This window comes from Hylobates moloch, unplaced genomic scaffold (genome assembly GCF_009828535.3).
Source record: "Hylobates moloch isolate HMO894 unplaced genomic scaffold, HMol_V3 SCAFFOLD_18, whole genome shotgun sequence".
Lineage (NCBI taxonomy): Eukaryota > Metazoa > Chordata > Mammalia > Primates > Hylobatidae > Hylobates > Hylobates moloch.
Genome location: NW_026652293.1, coordinates 49,763,109 through 49,780,428, shown reverse-complemented (window position 1 = coordinate 49,780,428; position 17,320 = coordinate 49,763,109). Strand labels below are relative to the sequence as shown.

Here is a 17,320-nt window from a genome sequence, read left to right as displayed (position 1 = left end):
ATCATAGTCCGTAGGTGCCAGCCAAGTATTAACCAAATTGTTAAAGCCGCTGGGCGTGGTGGCTATGCCTGTAATCCTAGCACTTTGGGAGGCTGAGGCGGGTGGATTACGAGGTCAGGAGTTCAAGACCAGCCTGGCTAAGATGGTGAAACCCCATTTCTACTAAAAATACAAAACTTAGCTGGGTGTGGTGGCAGGTGCCTATAATCCCAGCTACTCGGGAGACTGAGGCAGAGAATTGCTTGAACCCGGGAGGTAGAGGTTACAGTGAGCCGAGACTGAGCCACTGCACTTCAGCCTGGGTGACAGGGAGACCCTGTTTCAAAAAAAAAAAAAATTGTTAAAGCCAAGTTGGGGGCTAAAGGGAGTGAGGAGGGTTTAATGATGTCTAGTAAGTAAATTTTTATCTGAAATAATCTCTCTCCATAAGGTAAAAGCTGCTTGAGTTTTCAGGAAAGTGACAATTATTTTTTTAAAATACAAGATATGGGTTGAGCAGGATGGCCTTAGGATCTAGCTGAGAAAACGTAATCAGATGCATTACACTAAGTGCTCATGGGTCATGATGCTATCTATATATGAAACAAAGAGCTCATGCTAGCGAGGACTGTGTCCTTCCTTACTTCCAATGAATTTATACTCTAAAACAGGTACTAAACATATTTTATAAATTTATATTGAAAGCCCCACTCATTTTTAGACAAAGAAGTGTTAAAACTGAGGGATGGTGAAAATTTTGAATACTCTTCTCTTATTTGCTCTCTTTTTCCAAAGTAATATCAATGCAGCTTCTTGTATGAAGTTAGAGCTACCCTGGGTTTAAAAAAGTATAGAAGTGTATTTCATATGCCTTCTATTGGCATTACATTTATTTATATTTTAAATACTTTGGGTACCACTTTAAGCCAGTTTTTCTCCTTTAATCTTTAAATGAGGACGAGATTATCTAGTGCATACTTTTGATACTCATCACACAAGTAATTATGTACTTAGTGTGTCTTTCTTATCAGACTGTATGATCCAGTGAGGGCAAAGTCTATGAATCTTTTGCCCACAGATACTTCCTCAGGACTTAGAACAGTCTTTGGAACATAGTAGATGCTCAGTAAATAAATGACCATTGACATATTACCTGGCTGACTGACTCAATAACTGTAGGTAAGATACTACTACTCATAACTGAAGAAAATTATCTATTTTTCTGGGTTAAAACGTCTAGCTTTGTAATGATTACATAAAGATTTAGTTTTTTTTTTTTTATTTTCAAAAAAATTAGAGAAAAAGTCTTGCTCTTTTGCTCAGGTTGGTCTTGAACTCCTGGCCTCAAGCAATCCTCTCACCTTGGCCTCTCAAAGTGCTAGGATTACAGACATGAGCCACCATGCCCAGCCTTGTTCAAATTTGTCTGTTTTTCAGATAACTTGACTTTTATCAAGAAAAAATAAGATGGTTATTTTAAAATTGTTTTTACTGAATTCATTCAAAATAGCCAAATTTTGAATTATGAAGAGAATTTCAAGGAATTTTGAAGTAATTATCTAGCACATATTTATAAAATAACTTGAAGTCATCGTGTACTTTGCTCTTTTTGAAGTATCTTAATAAAATCGAGTAATAAATTCCTTACATAACAATTTAATACAATATAGAGGCTATAGATATAAAAAATGTATTTGGTTTGTCATCCAACTATCCGAAGGATTCTATTGAATAAATGTTTAGGGAAAAGGAGATTCTTCATAGTACATAAAATTGGAAATGTGTTTGTATATTACAAACTGGACACTTGCCATTGTTAAAATATACAATAAAGAAAAGTTAACTACAACTTTTAATTACAGTATTTATTTTTATCTCCAACAATTTTCTATTTATTGTATCTCCAACAATTTTCTATAATTTTCCCATTCTTCACATAATTAAATTCAATTTTGAATGTACTTGATCAGATAATATTTTAGTGACCAGTAGTGATCTATGTTTATCCCTTAAATATTCTATGTTCAGTGACATTCACAGGAAATTCACATCATATTCTGGGCTTACTTGGAAGGAAGCTGTAAAAATGAAAGCTTTAAAACAATTCAGAATAGCATCTATTGAATGTGTCTGATATGTTCCAAATAGAAAGAACAACATGCATAATATGACACCAGAAGTCATCACAGAATTGTTCTTTTAGCATTGGTGAGGGAAAGTAATCTTAAAATAATCTTCAAAAAATGATATTCTAAATTGCTGTAAGTATAAAGTGAGTTTGGCATGCTGAGGCTGTAGGTAATGTACTTGAATTTGTCTCCAATAAATGTGATTTCTGATGTAGTGAACTATTAATGCTTCAGATTGTTGCCAAACAAAATATGAAGAACCACTTACTCAGACACCTGATCTTTAGAATGCAGCATCGTTTGTAACAATTTTAACGCTAACTAAGTACACTTTGATGAGACAGCATTTAATAAAATGCTCATTAATTTCATCATTAGCAAGGGTATGCTAAGAAGTAAGCCAGTTTCTTATGTCACGCCCAATTAGCATCCCATGCTAGTAATCCCATTAGTATTGTTGAATTCACTAATGGAAAAACTAATGGGCATGCTACCAGGGCACATTAATTGGGCACGACTCCAGTTCTGGTTTTAATTATTAAACTACGATAATGAAATGTGTGTTTGTAAAATATTAAAATGTTGAAATAGGGTTGAAGAAAATAAAAGAGTGTGTAGACAAAATAGATATAGGGAAAGTCAACCTACAAAAATACAAAGACTAGAACTTGCCAGATGGTCATGTTTCTAGCTGATGGAGTTGTCTGTAAAAGTTGGGATATTGTCCATGTGAGAGACAACCCACTCATACTCATGGGAAATTAAAAGCTTTTTTTTTTTTTTTTTTACTTTGGTAACATGAAATTCTGTATGTCATACATGTTGTCAAGCTCTTTATGAGGGCCGACAGGAGCCAATTAAATGTGTAGAGTGGACATATTATATCACTGAAGCCATTTCAGAGAAAGATAAACAGAAATCATACTAAAAATGGTATGATTAACATTGTATGTTTTTCAATATACATCTTCAACTACATTACATGAAATAATTATCTATTTTCTCTTTTTGAAAAAAACAGCATAGCAAAATTATTAGAGTTTGGTGAAATTTTTGGTAATTAAATGTTTTGGTAATATTTTACCCAATCTTATTTTTAAATTTTTAAATATTTTATTAGAATGAGCTTTATTCTTGCTAAGTAAATAAACTTTATTAAGAAGAAAATTCATTCCCATTTAGAAGTTTTAGAGTAATTTCTGTTTTATTTTTCTTTAATAGTAGTACTAGTAGCTGTTGGTGACGAAGTTGGGATATCTTTCACTTAGTCTTATTCGCTTAACACTGAAAATGTTACTGTAGGTAACCAAGGCTACTATAACATACTGGAAAAGTGTTTACTTTTCTCGAAAGTAGTGAGATGGCAGGTGTCTCTTCTATTTCTCTTCCTCGGTTTTTTTTTTTTTTTAGTTCTTACCTCCTATTTCCTAAACTCTGTTCTTAATATCTGCCATTTCCTATGTCTTATCACTTAGGAACACATTTTTAACTATTATATGATTACCTTAGCCAGAACTATAATTATTGGATTTTGACTACAAAGCATTGTGTATTACATTTAATTCCACCATTATGTTTAATGTATCACAACTGGCTAGTTTTTAAGGTGAATGCCATTCCCATTTGTTATTGATAGTTTTGTGAAGATAAGAGTGACTTGTCTGACATCTATCTTCAGAACTCATTTTGAGTGGTATTTTATTGGTTTTAAATTCTTCTCTTCTCTTTCATATTTATGCCATGAAACTTAAAGTCTAAAATTTTAGAATAGAAAATTCTTTACCCTTCTGATGAATAGCTATATTCACCAGAAAATGCAAGTGGCTTTGTAAGAAATTCTTACTGTAAAGATGAGACCTTTACAGATCTGTACACTGTGGTGCACAGGGAAGTATTAATACATCACAGGAAAGCCAGAATGATGCTAGACATCAGCTTTAATTTTGAGTTCTGTTTGAAATGTATGCATGCTTGTATCAGGATCATAATTTTGAACCTTGTAAATTGGTTTATAACAAATATGTAAGTGTGTGTTTATGTGTAGATATGCATGTATAAACATTTATTTATTCATTCATTCGCTTAAGGGGTCACCAGTGGAAGTAACTACAACTAATGATCATGGCAAACAATATAGTGATGGAAAATGGCATGAAATAATTGCTATTAGGCATCAGGCTTTTGGCCAAATCACTCTGGATGGGATATATACAGGTAAGTACTTTTTGATATGTATAAATAGCCCTGTTGGTATGTTGGTGTTGCCATACTTTTCTGTTGTTTATATGCCTACATTCTTATTTCACCATCATTTCTACTCAACTCCATCTGTATTGCTGTTGAATTTGCCTTTGGGATGCTCCTAAAAGGATGAAGTCTGGCAACCAGTTTTTCATCCATGAAGGTCTTTGGTAAAGAAAAAAAATAAGAATGAAGCCACCTATGTCTTTTACAGTTCTCTACAATTAGCGTGGACCTTTAGTTATGTTCTCTAATGTTACTTTTGACTTCCAAAAAGCAAATACAGTAGAGGAAAGCAGTTTTTGTCTGCACTTGGAGATGAGGAAACCAAGGCTGAGAAAAAAGTAAATATTTTTTCCTAACTTACACAGTTGAGAGGAAGCATTCTTGGGACACACATCCTGTTTTTTCACATTTAAGTTTAGTTTTTGCTCCAGCCTACCCTATCTGCCACATTTATGTAATTTATAACATGGTCACTATAACTGTATAATGATGCAGGCTTTTATTAAATTATTCAGGAAATATATAATTTTAATCAGTTCCAGGTATTGTTCTAGGCACTCTGGATACAAGGAGCAAAGAGAATACTGTAAAATTTACATTTTTGCGGGAGGAATGGGGCAGCAAAATACAGAATAAATAAATTTAAACAAATATCAAGTAGTGATAAATTCTGAGAATGAAAAAGCCAGATGAGAGGGAAAGGGGTGTGTGTGTGTGTGTGTGTGTGTTAAGAAAGGTCTCTCTGATGAGGTGACATTTGAGCAGAGACCTGAAGGGACAAAGGGACAAACCATGTAAATATCCAGGAAGAGGATGCTTTGGGTTGAGAGGACAGCAAGTATCAGGGCCCTGAGGTGAGAGCACACTACATGTGGCATGTCAAGGACCAACAAGAAGGCCAGTGTGGGAAAGAGGGTGTGAAAGGGCTAATGACATGACATAAGGTCACAGAAGCCATTAGGGATCAGATTATATGGGACCTTGTGGGCTTTTACTCTGAAACAAGGAAACTGTTGAAGGATTTTGAGGGAAGAATGCCATTATATGACTGCTTTCTTTAAAAGGGTCACACTAGCTGCTCTGTTGAGAATAAATTTTAAGGGGAATGAGGGTGAATGCATGGAGATCAGTTAATAGGCTTCTGCAATAACTCTGTAATAATTCAGACAAGAAATCATGGAGACCTGAACCAGGGTGATAATTGAAGATATAATAAGAAGTATTCAGATTCTGGTTATATTGTGAATGTCAAATTAACAGGATTTGGTGATGAGATTGAGGCAGAATAGGGGTTGGTAAACTATCACCATGGGCTAAATCTAGCTCATGCCTGTTTTTATAAAGTTTTATTGGAGCACAACTACACCAATTCACTGATGTATTATCTACAGCTGCTTGAATCTGAATAGTCTACAAAGACACTATCTGGCCTTTGACAGAGTTTACTGGCCCTTAATGTCGAGCAAGCCTGTCAGGTTTGGGTCTCAGGCAACTGGAAGAATGTAGCTGCCAAAACCAGGGAGTGCATGACTGGGAGAAGCAGGTTTGGAGAGACACGTTCAAAGTTCAGTTGTGAAGATGTTAAGGCTGAGATTTCTGAGACACCCATGGGGAGATATCAGGCAGCCTGCTCAAGAAACAAGTCTGAGTTCTGAAGTTGGAACTTCCAGCAAAGGATAGTATTGAAAGCCAAGGGAACAGATGTAAGTAGGGCTAATTGGAGTGGAGTGGGCTCTGGAAAAACAAACACAAATAACTTTGCCTCCTCTCTCAAAGAAGGTGGGCATTAGAAATATGAACAGGAATTTCCATTGTAATGCCACACAGTCAGAGACCCAGGTTCCCCTGGCCTTTGGCCCTGGTAGTTCGTACTGGAACCCAGCCCACTATGCATCCCTCTAGAGTACTTAGGGGGTCCCTATGGGTAGAGAAAGGAAGAGGCCTGAGAGGCAGGTGGTCTGGATCATTCCAACATCATGATGCTGGGATGTTGAGGAAGAGCCATTGAAGAAAAGTAGTGAACAGGCAATGAGGAGAGAGGAGAACCAAGAGAGTGGTATCCTGAAGGCTGGTGAAGGATTTTGTTATTTGCTGAGCTAGTAAAAATAGAGTATCCTGGTGAAGGTATATTTCTCATCTCCTCTTCTCTAGGTTCCTCTGCCATCCTAAATGGTAGTACTGTTATTGGTGATAACACAGGAGTATTTCTGGGAGGGCTGCCGCGAAGTTATACCATCCTCAGGAAGGATCCTGGTGAGTTTAGTAAGGTATATCATATGTTGTCATCCAAACTTAGAATAGAACCCATTTACATTATTTTAAAGTAAGCATAAGTATTATGTTCTACCTCATGCTATATTTTGTATATTAATGTGCCAAAAATTTCCTTTAGGTCTGTCTTTTTTTTTTTTTAAAGGAACCATATATTCCATATGACTTGTATTTATATTGTTAGTACTCATTTCTTGATATATAAAAGGAATTCATTAAAACTTTTGCTGAAATGAATTATAATAATTTCAGTCAAAGGTATGTTATTTTAGGACCCATGCATAGTTTTTTCTAAGATTTTAAATTGAATGTGAAACAACACAGAAATGGAAAACTACGAACTTGATGTATACACTATATAGGGTGAAGAACATTCCCTGAATACTATGTGATACGCACTAAACCAATCCCTAGATATTCATAGATGAATAAAATGTGGTCTTTATCACAATAGAGGTCACAGGCGTATAAACAGACAATTCCAACCTAATGCCGTAAGTGCTATAATTGAGCTATAGACAAAGTGATTCTCTTATTTTTAGAACAAGAGCACAAGAACATATTCTAAAATGAAACTAATTAAAACGAACATGAATGGAATTAACCTTAGGTAGAAAAAAAATTACCCTTCAAACGCAATGCTAATAATTCTAGGATTGTTTCCCAAGTCCTCATTAAGAATCACAGGGTGCCTCCCAAGTCTCTCCCAGGAAGTTAAAATATAACTACATAAATATTACAAATAAGCTAGAACCCAGATAAGTATAATTTGTTCATGGGTTGCAGTCTTCAGGGAATCATGATGAAGATCAAAAGGAATAGAAAATGTTCATCAAATTTAGAAGGATATAATTGAATCCTCAAGGCTGATTATAGTTACCTCCTCAGAAATGTCTCTAGATTAGAGAGGGTTTTCATTCAACTACTTGAGATTGATAGAGAAGTCCCTCTAAAACACACACACACACACACACACACACACACACACACACACACACACACACACACACAAACACACAGCCTTTGTTTTTTGCCCTTCTGGGAAATAGTATTTTCAGGTACTAGAAGGAGAGAATACCCTGATACTAAGTACCCTTCCTGTAGAAGACACATCTCCATTATGAATAAACAATTTTACTTTGCCTATGTAAATTGGCCTTATAAAACTCTCATAAACTCAAAGCTGAAAACTAAGCTTTGCCCCCATAGGAAAGGACTTGGCTGTGTGAAATTCGACCTCAGTGCACCTTCTCCTCCTCTTGATTTTTTTCTTGCTTTTTCTCTAATTCTCTCATTTGCACATTTTCTCTCTCAACCTTCTGTTATCACCCTATTCACTGTATTTATAAACCCCGCATCTACCTGGTCTGGAGAGTTCCACATTCAAGATCAACACTATATACATTTCCAAAAAATGAAACCAAATTATTGATTTACTTCAGTAACAGACTGGTTCATAGATGAGGAATCTAAACTATAAACTATATATTAAATAGAAACACTCCCTTCCAATCTAACTTTTAAAGTTATAGTACTTTATTTTTGAGGCTAGTGGCAGATGAATTTTCTGTGTTAGTTGAAAAGGCAATATTCTTGCTACTGCAAAACCAAGGTTTCTGCATAAACATCTGTTTCTGCAGATATGATGGGTTTGAACCAGTGCTAAATATTATAATTGCTATCATTTACTGTAGCTGATGGTGTGGTGTTTACATGAATCATTAAGAGGCTTGCAGTAAATAGGTAGTGAGAGCTAGTGCCTATTTCTTTGATTTTAGTGGCACATAAAATTAATTGCTTGAAAATAATCTTCCAAAATACATATTTCTTGATATCTATAAACTCCTGCAGAGATAATCCAAAAGGGTTTTGTGGGCTGTCTCAAGGATGTACATTTTATGAAGAATTACAATCCATCAGCTATTTGGGAACCTCTGGATTGGCAGAGTTCTGAAGAACAAATCAACGTGTATAACAGCTGGGAGGGATGCCCCGCTTCATTAAATGAGGGAGCTCAGTTCCTAGGAGCAGGTAATGCTCTAAAAATGACATGAGTGTTCACTTAAAATCTATGTTCTATCCTTTGTATAATTTAATCTCTCCTGTTTGATTAACTTGACCTTATATGAACCTAGTATCAGAGAAATAGTTATTCCAATGGTGCACACAAATATATTCTTGACATCTGAATATGCAATATAAATTTTAAGACTCATAAGTATACATCCATATATAATATCTCTGGTAGCCCATGCAGTTCTTGATTTACATATGTTAGCATCACCAATGTCCATTTGCAAGTCAGTTGTTTGGAAACTAGAATGCAGTTAGAGATGTGTACTTGGAATGCACTCAGAAAGATGTTTCAAAGAGTTTTGTTTACTAGGTTAATCCACAAATATCTATTTATCTCATTATATAAAAGAACAATGTTCTCAGTTAATTCTTGGCTAGGTAATGGGTTAAGTAGGCCATTGAGGGAGAGCTGGAGACTAGAACCACCATCCCTGCCATTGCTCAAAAGGCTACAATGAAAGAGGAGGTGTAAGTGTCTGTAGCTTACCCCTGACAGGCACACTGAGTCTCTGCCTGATCAGAGCAGAGACTTCCACCCAGGAGAAAGGGAGAGGGATGATGGTGGCTTGGTGTACCTGGCTTGTTCATCAAATAAAAGCCCATCTCTGCCTCCTACATTTATAGCTAAGTTGGTTGGTTATTAAGTTGCTTAAACTGCCTTCAGCACAAAAAGGCATATGATATTAATAATATAATCTTCACATTTTTTATTGTTCTGTTTTCATCAAGGTCATTCTGAGTTTCTTTTAGTCAATGCAAACTACTTATTGTTAATATTTATCTGAAACAGTAAATAATCTTACATGATACAGACAACACGTGATTTAGAGAGCAAATTTCTTCCTGTTAAAAAGTATAAACATATATCAAGGTCTTTCTTAATATATCAAGGTCTTCCTGTCACTTCTGTACAATTACAAAAGGAATTTCTTAACATTGATTTGCATCTTCTTTTGTGAGATTTTACTCAGTGGCAGACTGTGTCCTAGAGTTTCTTAGCACCCTTACAATGCTGGCAATATTGTATTACACATGCTAATATGTACATATTTTTATCTTTAAAGGGTTCCTGGAACTTCATCCGTATATGTTTCATGGTGGAATGAACTTTGAGATTTCCTTTAAGTTCAGAACTGACCAATTAAATGGATTGCTTCTTTTCGTTTATAACACAGATGGACCTGATTTTCTTGCTGTATGTGAATTAATTTGATTAAAATTACTTTAAAATATAGGACCCAATGTTAAAATAAATAAACCATGTGTTGGCATTACACTTAATTGGGGTTTCTTTACAAATTCACATTTGTTCTTTTTTTTTCCCAAAGTCATTTTTACTTTTGAAGTCCTGTGAAACATTTTATATTTTATTATCCTAGTAATTTTTTAAAATGATAATTGTAACAATTATAATTTTAAGAAAACAGACTAGATATAAGGAATTAAGAAAATCCAATTTAGTATCTTAAGATATGAAAAACACTATTTCCCTCATTATCTTTTGATATGAGTTTTGAAAAAATATATATATACATTTTTCATATGACATATAGATAACCAAGTATAATAATATAGTGAACACTCCTGAACCTACCACCACTCCTGATAACTAAATATTATCATTTTTGGTCTATCTATAAAGCCTTTCCTATCTTGTTTCCATCTCCTTTCAGATGTCGTAGGTAATCAGGATTTTGTATTTGTTTTTCACATGCATTTTTATAGTTTGAACACCTAGTGAATGCCTACACATTCTCGCTTTTGAAATTTATAAAATTGGCTTTATACTCTCTCTTTAGCCCTCAACATTGTTTCTGAGTCATTTATGTGTCCACATAGGTATACATTTTCTTGGCTGTGTAGTATTTCTCTTCTCTTACCAATGATGTATTGGTTGTTCCCATGTTTTGCTACAATGAATAAGACTGCTATAAACATTTTTATACATTTCTCTAAATACAATGGGCAACTGTAACTGCTTTTCCTTGTCTTTAATCATTAGTTTGATACCACTGTTAAATATGTTATTAAAATTTTAATTCTTAAAAGTTATTTTAAAGAACTAGCATAGAAACAGGAGAAAAATATGAACATCTTACCCTTAGATTCTTGATTTCTAGGCAAATAGACAAATACAATTGTTGGTTTTTAAGAGTCTAAGATACGTTCAGTTTTTTTGTTTTTTTTTTTTTAACATTCCTAGTATATACAAGGCCAATATTGCTAAGAAGGGAAACGGCAATTTATCCCTTCTTAGTATTTATTAAAATTTCTGCTTCTTTAAATATTTGTTTGTCCTCTTGTGTATTGTTGGCTTCTTTCTCTGAAACGTAATGTCTATGAATCTAAGGACCTTGGTTCTCTTCTTTATAGTTGTATCCTCAGTGCCTAAGCCTCAGCAATTATCATGTTAATATTTTTGAATGAATGAATGAGTGAACATGTGAATGAGCTCATGCTGTGGTGACCTTCACTGAGCATCGTTGAGTCATCTACATGTGCATACACTGTGGAGGATACAAAGATGTTTACCATTTGGCTCCTCATCTTGAGGACCATATGCCTGCCCTGGAGGTCTATATGCTTTACTATGTCACGCTTCCACCCTCCACCTTCCTCTATTCATTGCTTTGTTACTGTATTAAATAATACTGTTAACTTTGAGTAACTCTTACTAAAAAAATAAAAAAATTAAGGCTAGGTGCAGTGGCTTGCCCCTATAATTCCAGCACTTTTAGAAGCCTGGTATTATAGGAGGCCTGGGATTACAGGAGGATAGCTTGAGGCCAGCAGTTCGAGACAAGCCTGGGCAACATAGTGAGACCCTTTTTCTATGAAAATAAAAATAAAAATAAAAAGCCAGAACTGTGGCTAGTTCCAGCTACTCGGGAGGCTGAGGCAAGAGGATTGCTGAAGAGTGGGAGTTGAAGGCTGCAGTCACCTGTGATTGCACCTCTGCACTCCAGCCTGGGCAAGAGAGGTCTGTCTCAAAACAAACAAAACAAAAAAATCAATATGCTTAGATAAATATACACTGAGTGCCTACTATGTGCTTGGCTTTCTTTTAACACTTCCCATGCAACTATAAAGGAAGCAGTCTTTCATAAAACTTAGTTACAGTCTGCCATACCTGAGGACTGAGGCTGCTCACAGATTACCCCTCGACAACTGTTTCTATTAAACTGACATACTTCAGTATGCATGGTTATCCCCTGGAATTGATAAACTCAGAATGTTTCCATTGCTACAACCTTGAATCTCAAAACATAACCTTATATCCCTCTAGCTCTCTCAGTCTTTCTCATTAAGTTCACCAAGGCATTGACACCATTGGCTATTAGCCCACTTTCTAGTTAACTTACTTGCTCCTTACCTGAGCCACTATAATGTATTTCTTCAACTGTGTTTCTACCAATGCCCTGATCTTGTATGTTGTATTGGGCTTCACAAATCTTGATCAATCAGTCCAGCCACCTTGCTTTTCAGTTCTAGTAGCTAGATTGCTACACAGTATAGGAAAACTAATACGGGTATGAGAAGTTGTTTTGAGCTCTCCAATTCTTTTATTAAACAATATCTACTGTTTACAGGATTTTCTAATAAGTTTAGATGTAGAAAGTGAAAGAAAAAGAATCTTAGGATCTAGAAATACTATAACCTGAATGTCTTCAGGTAGTCTCACACTTTCCTGATAAAAACAAGCATACATATTCAACTTTCAATCTCTCTATCTATCAACTTGACTGTATTTGAGCCAAGCCAGATTTCAGTCTCTACTGACTGAGGGGAACAAATGAACAATTACCATGCTTACATCCAAAGAAAATATGTCTACTGTCATCCTAGATTCTATCCCTTCTTCTGTAAGAACTTGTTCTACCAGTCTCCCGTCTTTGTATGTTCAAGTGTTCCCTCTCAATTGGCTCTTTTCCCTTAATATATGGAATGATTGAAATTTATTTTCCTTAGTGTTTTATCTTATGTCTGTGAACCCTTCTCCACTGTACTTTTCCTTACCTTCATGGTGCACTGAAAGTGGTTATTTTTGTTATTGCCACTTTTTCATCTCACTTCAGTCCCTAAAATGACTGTACATTAGGTTTCTGCCACTACCACACCTTTCTACAAAATCACTTTTCTAAAGTGGTCAATGGCCCCCACATTTCCTAGCCCAGTGATTTTTATTTCTTATATTATTTGTCCTTTTTCTGTCATTCTCTGTTTTTTTTTTTTCTTATTCTTCCCTACTGATTTCCCAAAATACTAGTTTCTCCTGAGTTCATTAAGTTCTCTTAGCTTCTTTAAGGAGATCATTGTCACTTAAAAGAGCTATTTTCTACTATGCTGTCCCCTTAAAACATTGGTCTTGCTGAGGACACTAATCTTTTCCCTTTTCTCTCAGTCTTTTTACACTCACTGAATAATCTTATTTATTTTGTCATGTATTTTCTCTTTTTTGCCAGGCCATCCCCAAACTGCATATCTTTATGTTTGAGTTCCTCAAAAAGAGTTTCATCTGGATGTTTTATAGGCATTTCAAACTCAATATATCTAAAATGAACTCACCCCTCCTCCTTGTCAACAACAACACTCAGCCTTTCTTTCAAATGCTTTTCATAACATGATGATGGCAGAACACCCTCCTAGTTACCCAAAATAGATGAGATGTGTTCTTAATTTCTTTTTCATTCATCTAACTCATTTACCTTTTTACCAGGTCCTAATGAGTTCCTTTTACAAATACTTCTAAGATCGAATCTTCCCTTTCACCAGCATCATCATTATCCTTATTTTAATGACTCTCAATATGTTTTCACAATTAAATGGATTTCCTAACGCATTTCCTGAATTCTAGTTGAGATTTTGTTTTCAGTGTGTACTTTTTATGTCTTGTAGGCTAAGCTTTTAGTGCAAGGTAATAGTGGAAAGAATACGAGTTTTGGTTTCAGACAGACACCAAACACTCTTTCCATACCAGACCCTCCTATCACTGAAAGTCCTTTAAAATCTGGCTTCCACATAGCTGGCAAGACACTACCTCACCTCCACCTCCATATGTACCCTTTGTCTTACCTAAGTTGGTGCCTTTCTCTGAACCTGATGTCCTCACGTCATGCATATTAGTCCCCCTCCTTGGGGGACCCTCCACGAATCCTATATACTTTCTAAAACCTTACTTTAAACCTTTCCCAACTTCCAGGGAACAAAAAGCCTTCTCTGTTCTCTGCTTTCACTTTACCCCTTTCCTGTCTTGATAGTAGTATTGCTCCCACATGTTTGCCTCTGCTACTAGACAGTATGACTCTTAGGAGCAGTTTTTACCTTAGAGCAGCAGGTATATGGCACATTGTAAGAGACTCCATATTTATTGAATAAGTGGATAGACAAATGAACAATTGCTTACCTGAGGTCCTTCCTGAAGATGATACTTTAATGGAAAAATTCATAATTTGTATCCGGCATGATTTAAGTTGTTTTACTTGACACAATTGATCTCAAGATTTTAAATATCATGTGGTTACTGATATGGTTTCTAACAAAGTAAAAATACATTAGGTAAAATAATTATCATGAGACATTTTGAATTCAAACCTATGAACTTATTTTTTACTATGAAAATTTGGGTGAAATATGTTCACATTAGAAAATGGTACAGTCATCTAATAGAATACACATAGAAGCAATTATGTTAGTTAAAGATTTAGAATAAAACCGAAATATTCAATCAAAATATGTCTTACATATTTGAAATTGAGTTCACTAGCCAGTTAAAATAAGCTTAATCAAGCTTGACATTTCATTTTCTTATTGTCTTGTCATATTTTCCCCCAAATTAAATTGATATATGAAGTAGTATTTTCTCATTTTCTAAAAATTCAAAGAGTCATAGTTCAAACTGTTCTGTTCTCTTCAGTCATTCAGTCACTTATGCAGGGGTGTAATCTTCTATGTTGCAGCAAAAATAAACCTTAGGTCTACATAACATCGCATCACATAGTATAATCATTACTAGGTACGAATTTGTTTGCGTCAATACAACATTCTTCATGTCAACTATAAGCTAGAAAAGTATTTCCTATGTTCCTAAGCAGAAACTTAGGGGTAAAGTGACACATTTCTATAGAGTGCTTTCAGGGAACTGTTTTGCTTTTCTTCAAGAAATCGACCTTCTGCTCTCTCCCAAACTGCCCTTCTGCAGCCTTTTTATATACCTACTTTCTTTTTTAATATAAAATACAGATGGAGCTGAAAAGTGGAATATTGACCTTCCGGTTAAATACCAGTCTTGCCTTTACACAAGTGGATCTATTGCTGGGGCTCTCCTATTGTAATGGAAAGTGGAATAAAGTCATTATTAAAAAGGAAGGCTCTTTCATATCAGCGAGTGTGAATGGACTGATGAAGCATGCATCGGAGTCCGGAGACCAGCCACTGGTGGTGAATTCTCCAGTTTATGTGGGAGGAATCCCACGGGAACTGCTGAACTCTTATCAACATTTGTGTTTGGAACAAGGTAAGTTCCATCTGGAGGAATTCACAAATCCATACAGCCCTGGTGCTAACAGTTTTTGGTGTTTCTGTGTTTCAAGAGATAGCAATAGATTCAGGCTAAAAGCAGCACCCAACAGCACCCCTTTTTCTGGAGAAATTTAAACCCTAAAAACTAATGAAAACACTTTTTCAAATAGTTTTGTGTGTTACCCTTAACAATGTGCCATTATTTATAATCAGCATATTTATTTCAATATGTCCTCAGTAAATAGTAATTAATATACATATTATTATTAATGTGACATATAATCATATATGTAGTATATAATTATATATACGTGGTATATAATTATATATACATATATTACTATTTACTGAAGAAATTTTAAAATAAATATGTTGATTATAAATAACGTACCTGAAGTGCCTCCTAAAGATGATATTTATATGGAAAACTTAGTAATTTATATATTTATTATATGCATTATATAATATACATATATTATATAATGCATATTTTACATATATGATGCAATTATATGTGAGAGATATAATTATATATGAAATATATGTGTATACATACATAATTATATATAATATATAATTATATATAATGCATATAAATGTATTTCCTCATATGCTAGATACTGATCATTATTTGTATTTACAGATGAAAAAGTAAATTAAGTTGGTATGCACAACTAGTAAAAAATATCAACGCAATTCATTGCCTTTTCTTTCTTTGACATAAATGCTAATTGTCTCCCTAGTTTTTCAGTAGAGCTGTCGTGGGAAAAAAAAATGTGGGGTGTATTTGGTTGACTTCCAAACATACTTGTGAAAATCTATATATTGTAGATTATTAATAATCATAAGAGAAAGGAAAAGTGCATTACTTATAATTTAGGTAAGAAGTTAACTCATAGAAGTTTGAATGTAATCGGAGAAACAATTAATTTGAAAAGGCTAACAATGTCTGTGTATCATTTCTTGTGGCAGTCATGGTTCTGAGAGCTTACACTTGTTATTCATAACAAGTGTGTTAGGCATTATTATTTATATCCTCATTACAGATGAGGAAACTGAAGAGCAGAGAGGAAGGTAACTTTCCCAAGGTCACATGGCTAGTAAGCAGATAGCAAGACACTAAGTATCTCTCAGGCAGCCTGGTATAAAGTCAACTCTCCTTATTACAATCAATGCTCACTTTTATGGGCATTGGCCAATGCTCCTTTTTAAAGTGGGGAAAGCACAGTAACTTCCAGCATGGGACCAAGCACCCTCCCACGTGTGGAAAAGGTCCTTTATGTATTTCAAAATCTATGTACCCTGAATAGTTAAAATTTTCATGAAGCAGTCTTTGCCTATTTGGTAAGTACATAAAGATTTAAATGCCTTTGAATAGAAAATATATGGCAAGCTCTTAGGAGACTTTTAGAAGGGTGGTAGTAAGGAGTTAATGAATAACTGGGATATAAGACAGTAATGACATTTTCAAGGCACTTAAGATGTAACAGCAGCTAAAAATATTACATTCATATAAGAGCTTCTCCAGGTTTTCAGGTTTCTGAGGTTAGAAAGAACTTGAAAACCCTTTGTATGAGTGAGATTACTTAATCCTGTTTGCTTCTGGGAAAAAAAAATAAAAACAAGAAACAAAAACCCTGCATGTATAACTTTCTTCTTTGAATTACCCCTAAACCCATTACTACTGATGGTCCTAAAGACGTGGCTAAAACTGAAATTGTAAGACAATAACAGAAGTTTAAAACATCACCATGGACCCAAAGGGAATAATTTTACCTACACACTATGACTAAGTCTGTGATACTGGAAGGTATTTTATTTGTGAGTAATATTTAATTTGTATTATTGTAGCACCATCCATATCAGTGGTTCTCAAAACACTGAAAATATATTGACGTATGGTAGCTGGAAAATAGAAGTCAAAATTAGCTATTATTTTTACTATTCAAGATACATTGACATTACCTGGAATGGTTATTAAAAATACAGATGTTAGGGACCCCTGTCCCCTAAGATTCTGCCTCAGATGCTTTGAGAGACACTGATCTATATAAATAACTGCATGTTTTATACGGTGATCAGGGAGACTAGTCACAATA

At 34.8% G+C, this 17,320-nt stretch overlaps 1 protein-coding gene and 1 long non-coding RNA gene across 3 annotated transcripts in view; one reads left to right on the top strand and one right to left on the bottom strand.

Annotated features, from left to right (window-relative positions):
- Positions 1-17,320, top strand: part of USH2A (usherin) — a 798,563-nt gene that overhangs the window by 330,411 nt on the left and 450,832 nt on the right. Inside the window, exons 23-27 of the mRNA XM_032136481.2 lie at positions 4,196-4,322; positions 6,507-6,608; positions 8,478-8,657; positions 9,767-9,897; positions 14,943-15,216. Coding sequence (XP_031992372.1) covers positions 4,196-4,322; positions 6,507-6,608; positions 8,478-8,657; positions 9,767-9,897; positions 14,943-15,216 — 814 coding nt within the window. The remainder of the gene's footprint in view (positions 1-4,195; positions 4,323-6,506; positions 6,609-8,477; positions 8,658-9,766; positions 9,898-14,942; positions 15,217-17,320) is intronic.
- LOC116810065 (uncharacterized) overlaps positions 1-17,320 on the bottom strand; it is a 63,853-nt gene that overhangs the window by 42,993 nt on the left and 3,540 nt on the right. For both annotated transcript variants that reach the window (XR_009210725.1, XR_009210724.1), the window contains exon 2: positions 14,107-14,235. This is a non-coding gene — a long non-coding RNA (uncharacterized LOC116810065). The remainder of the gene's footprint in view (positions 1-14,106; positions 14,236-17,320) is intronic.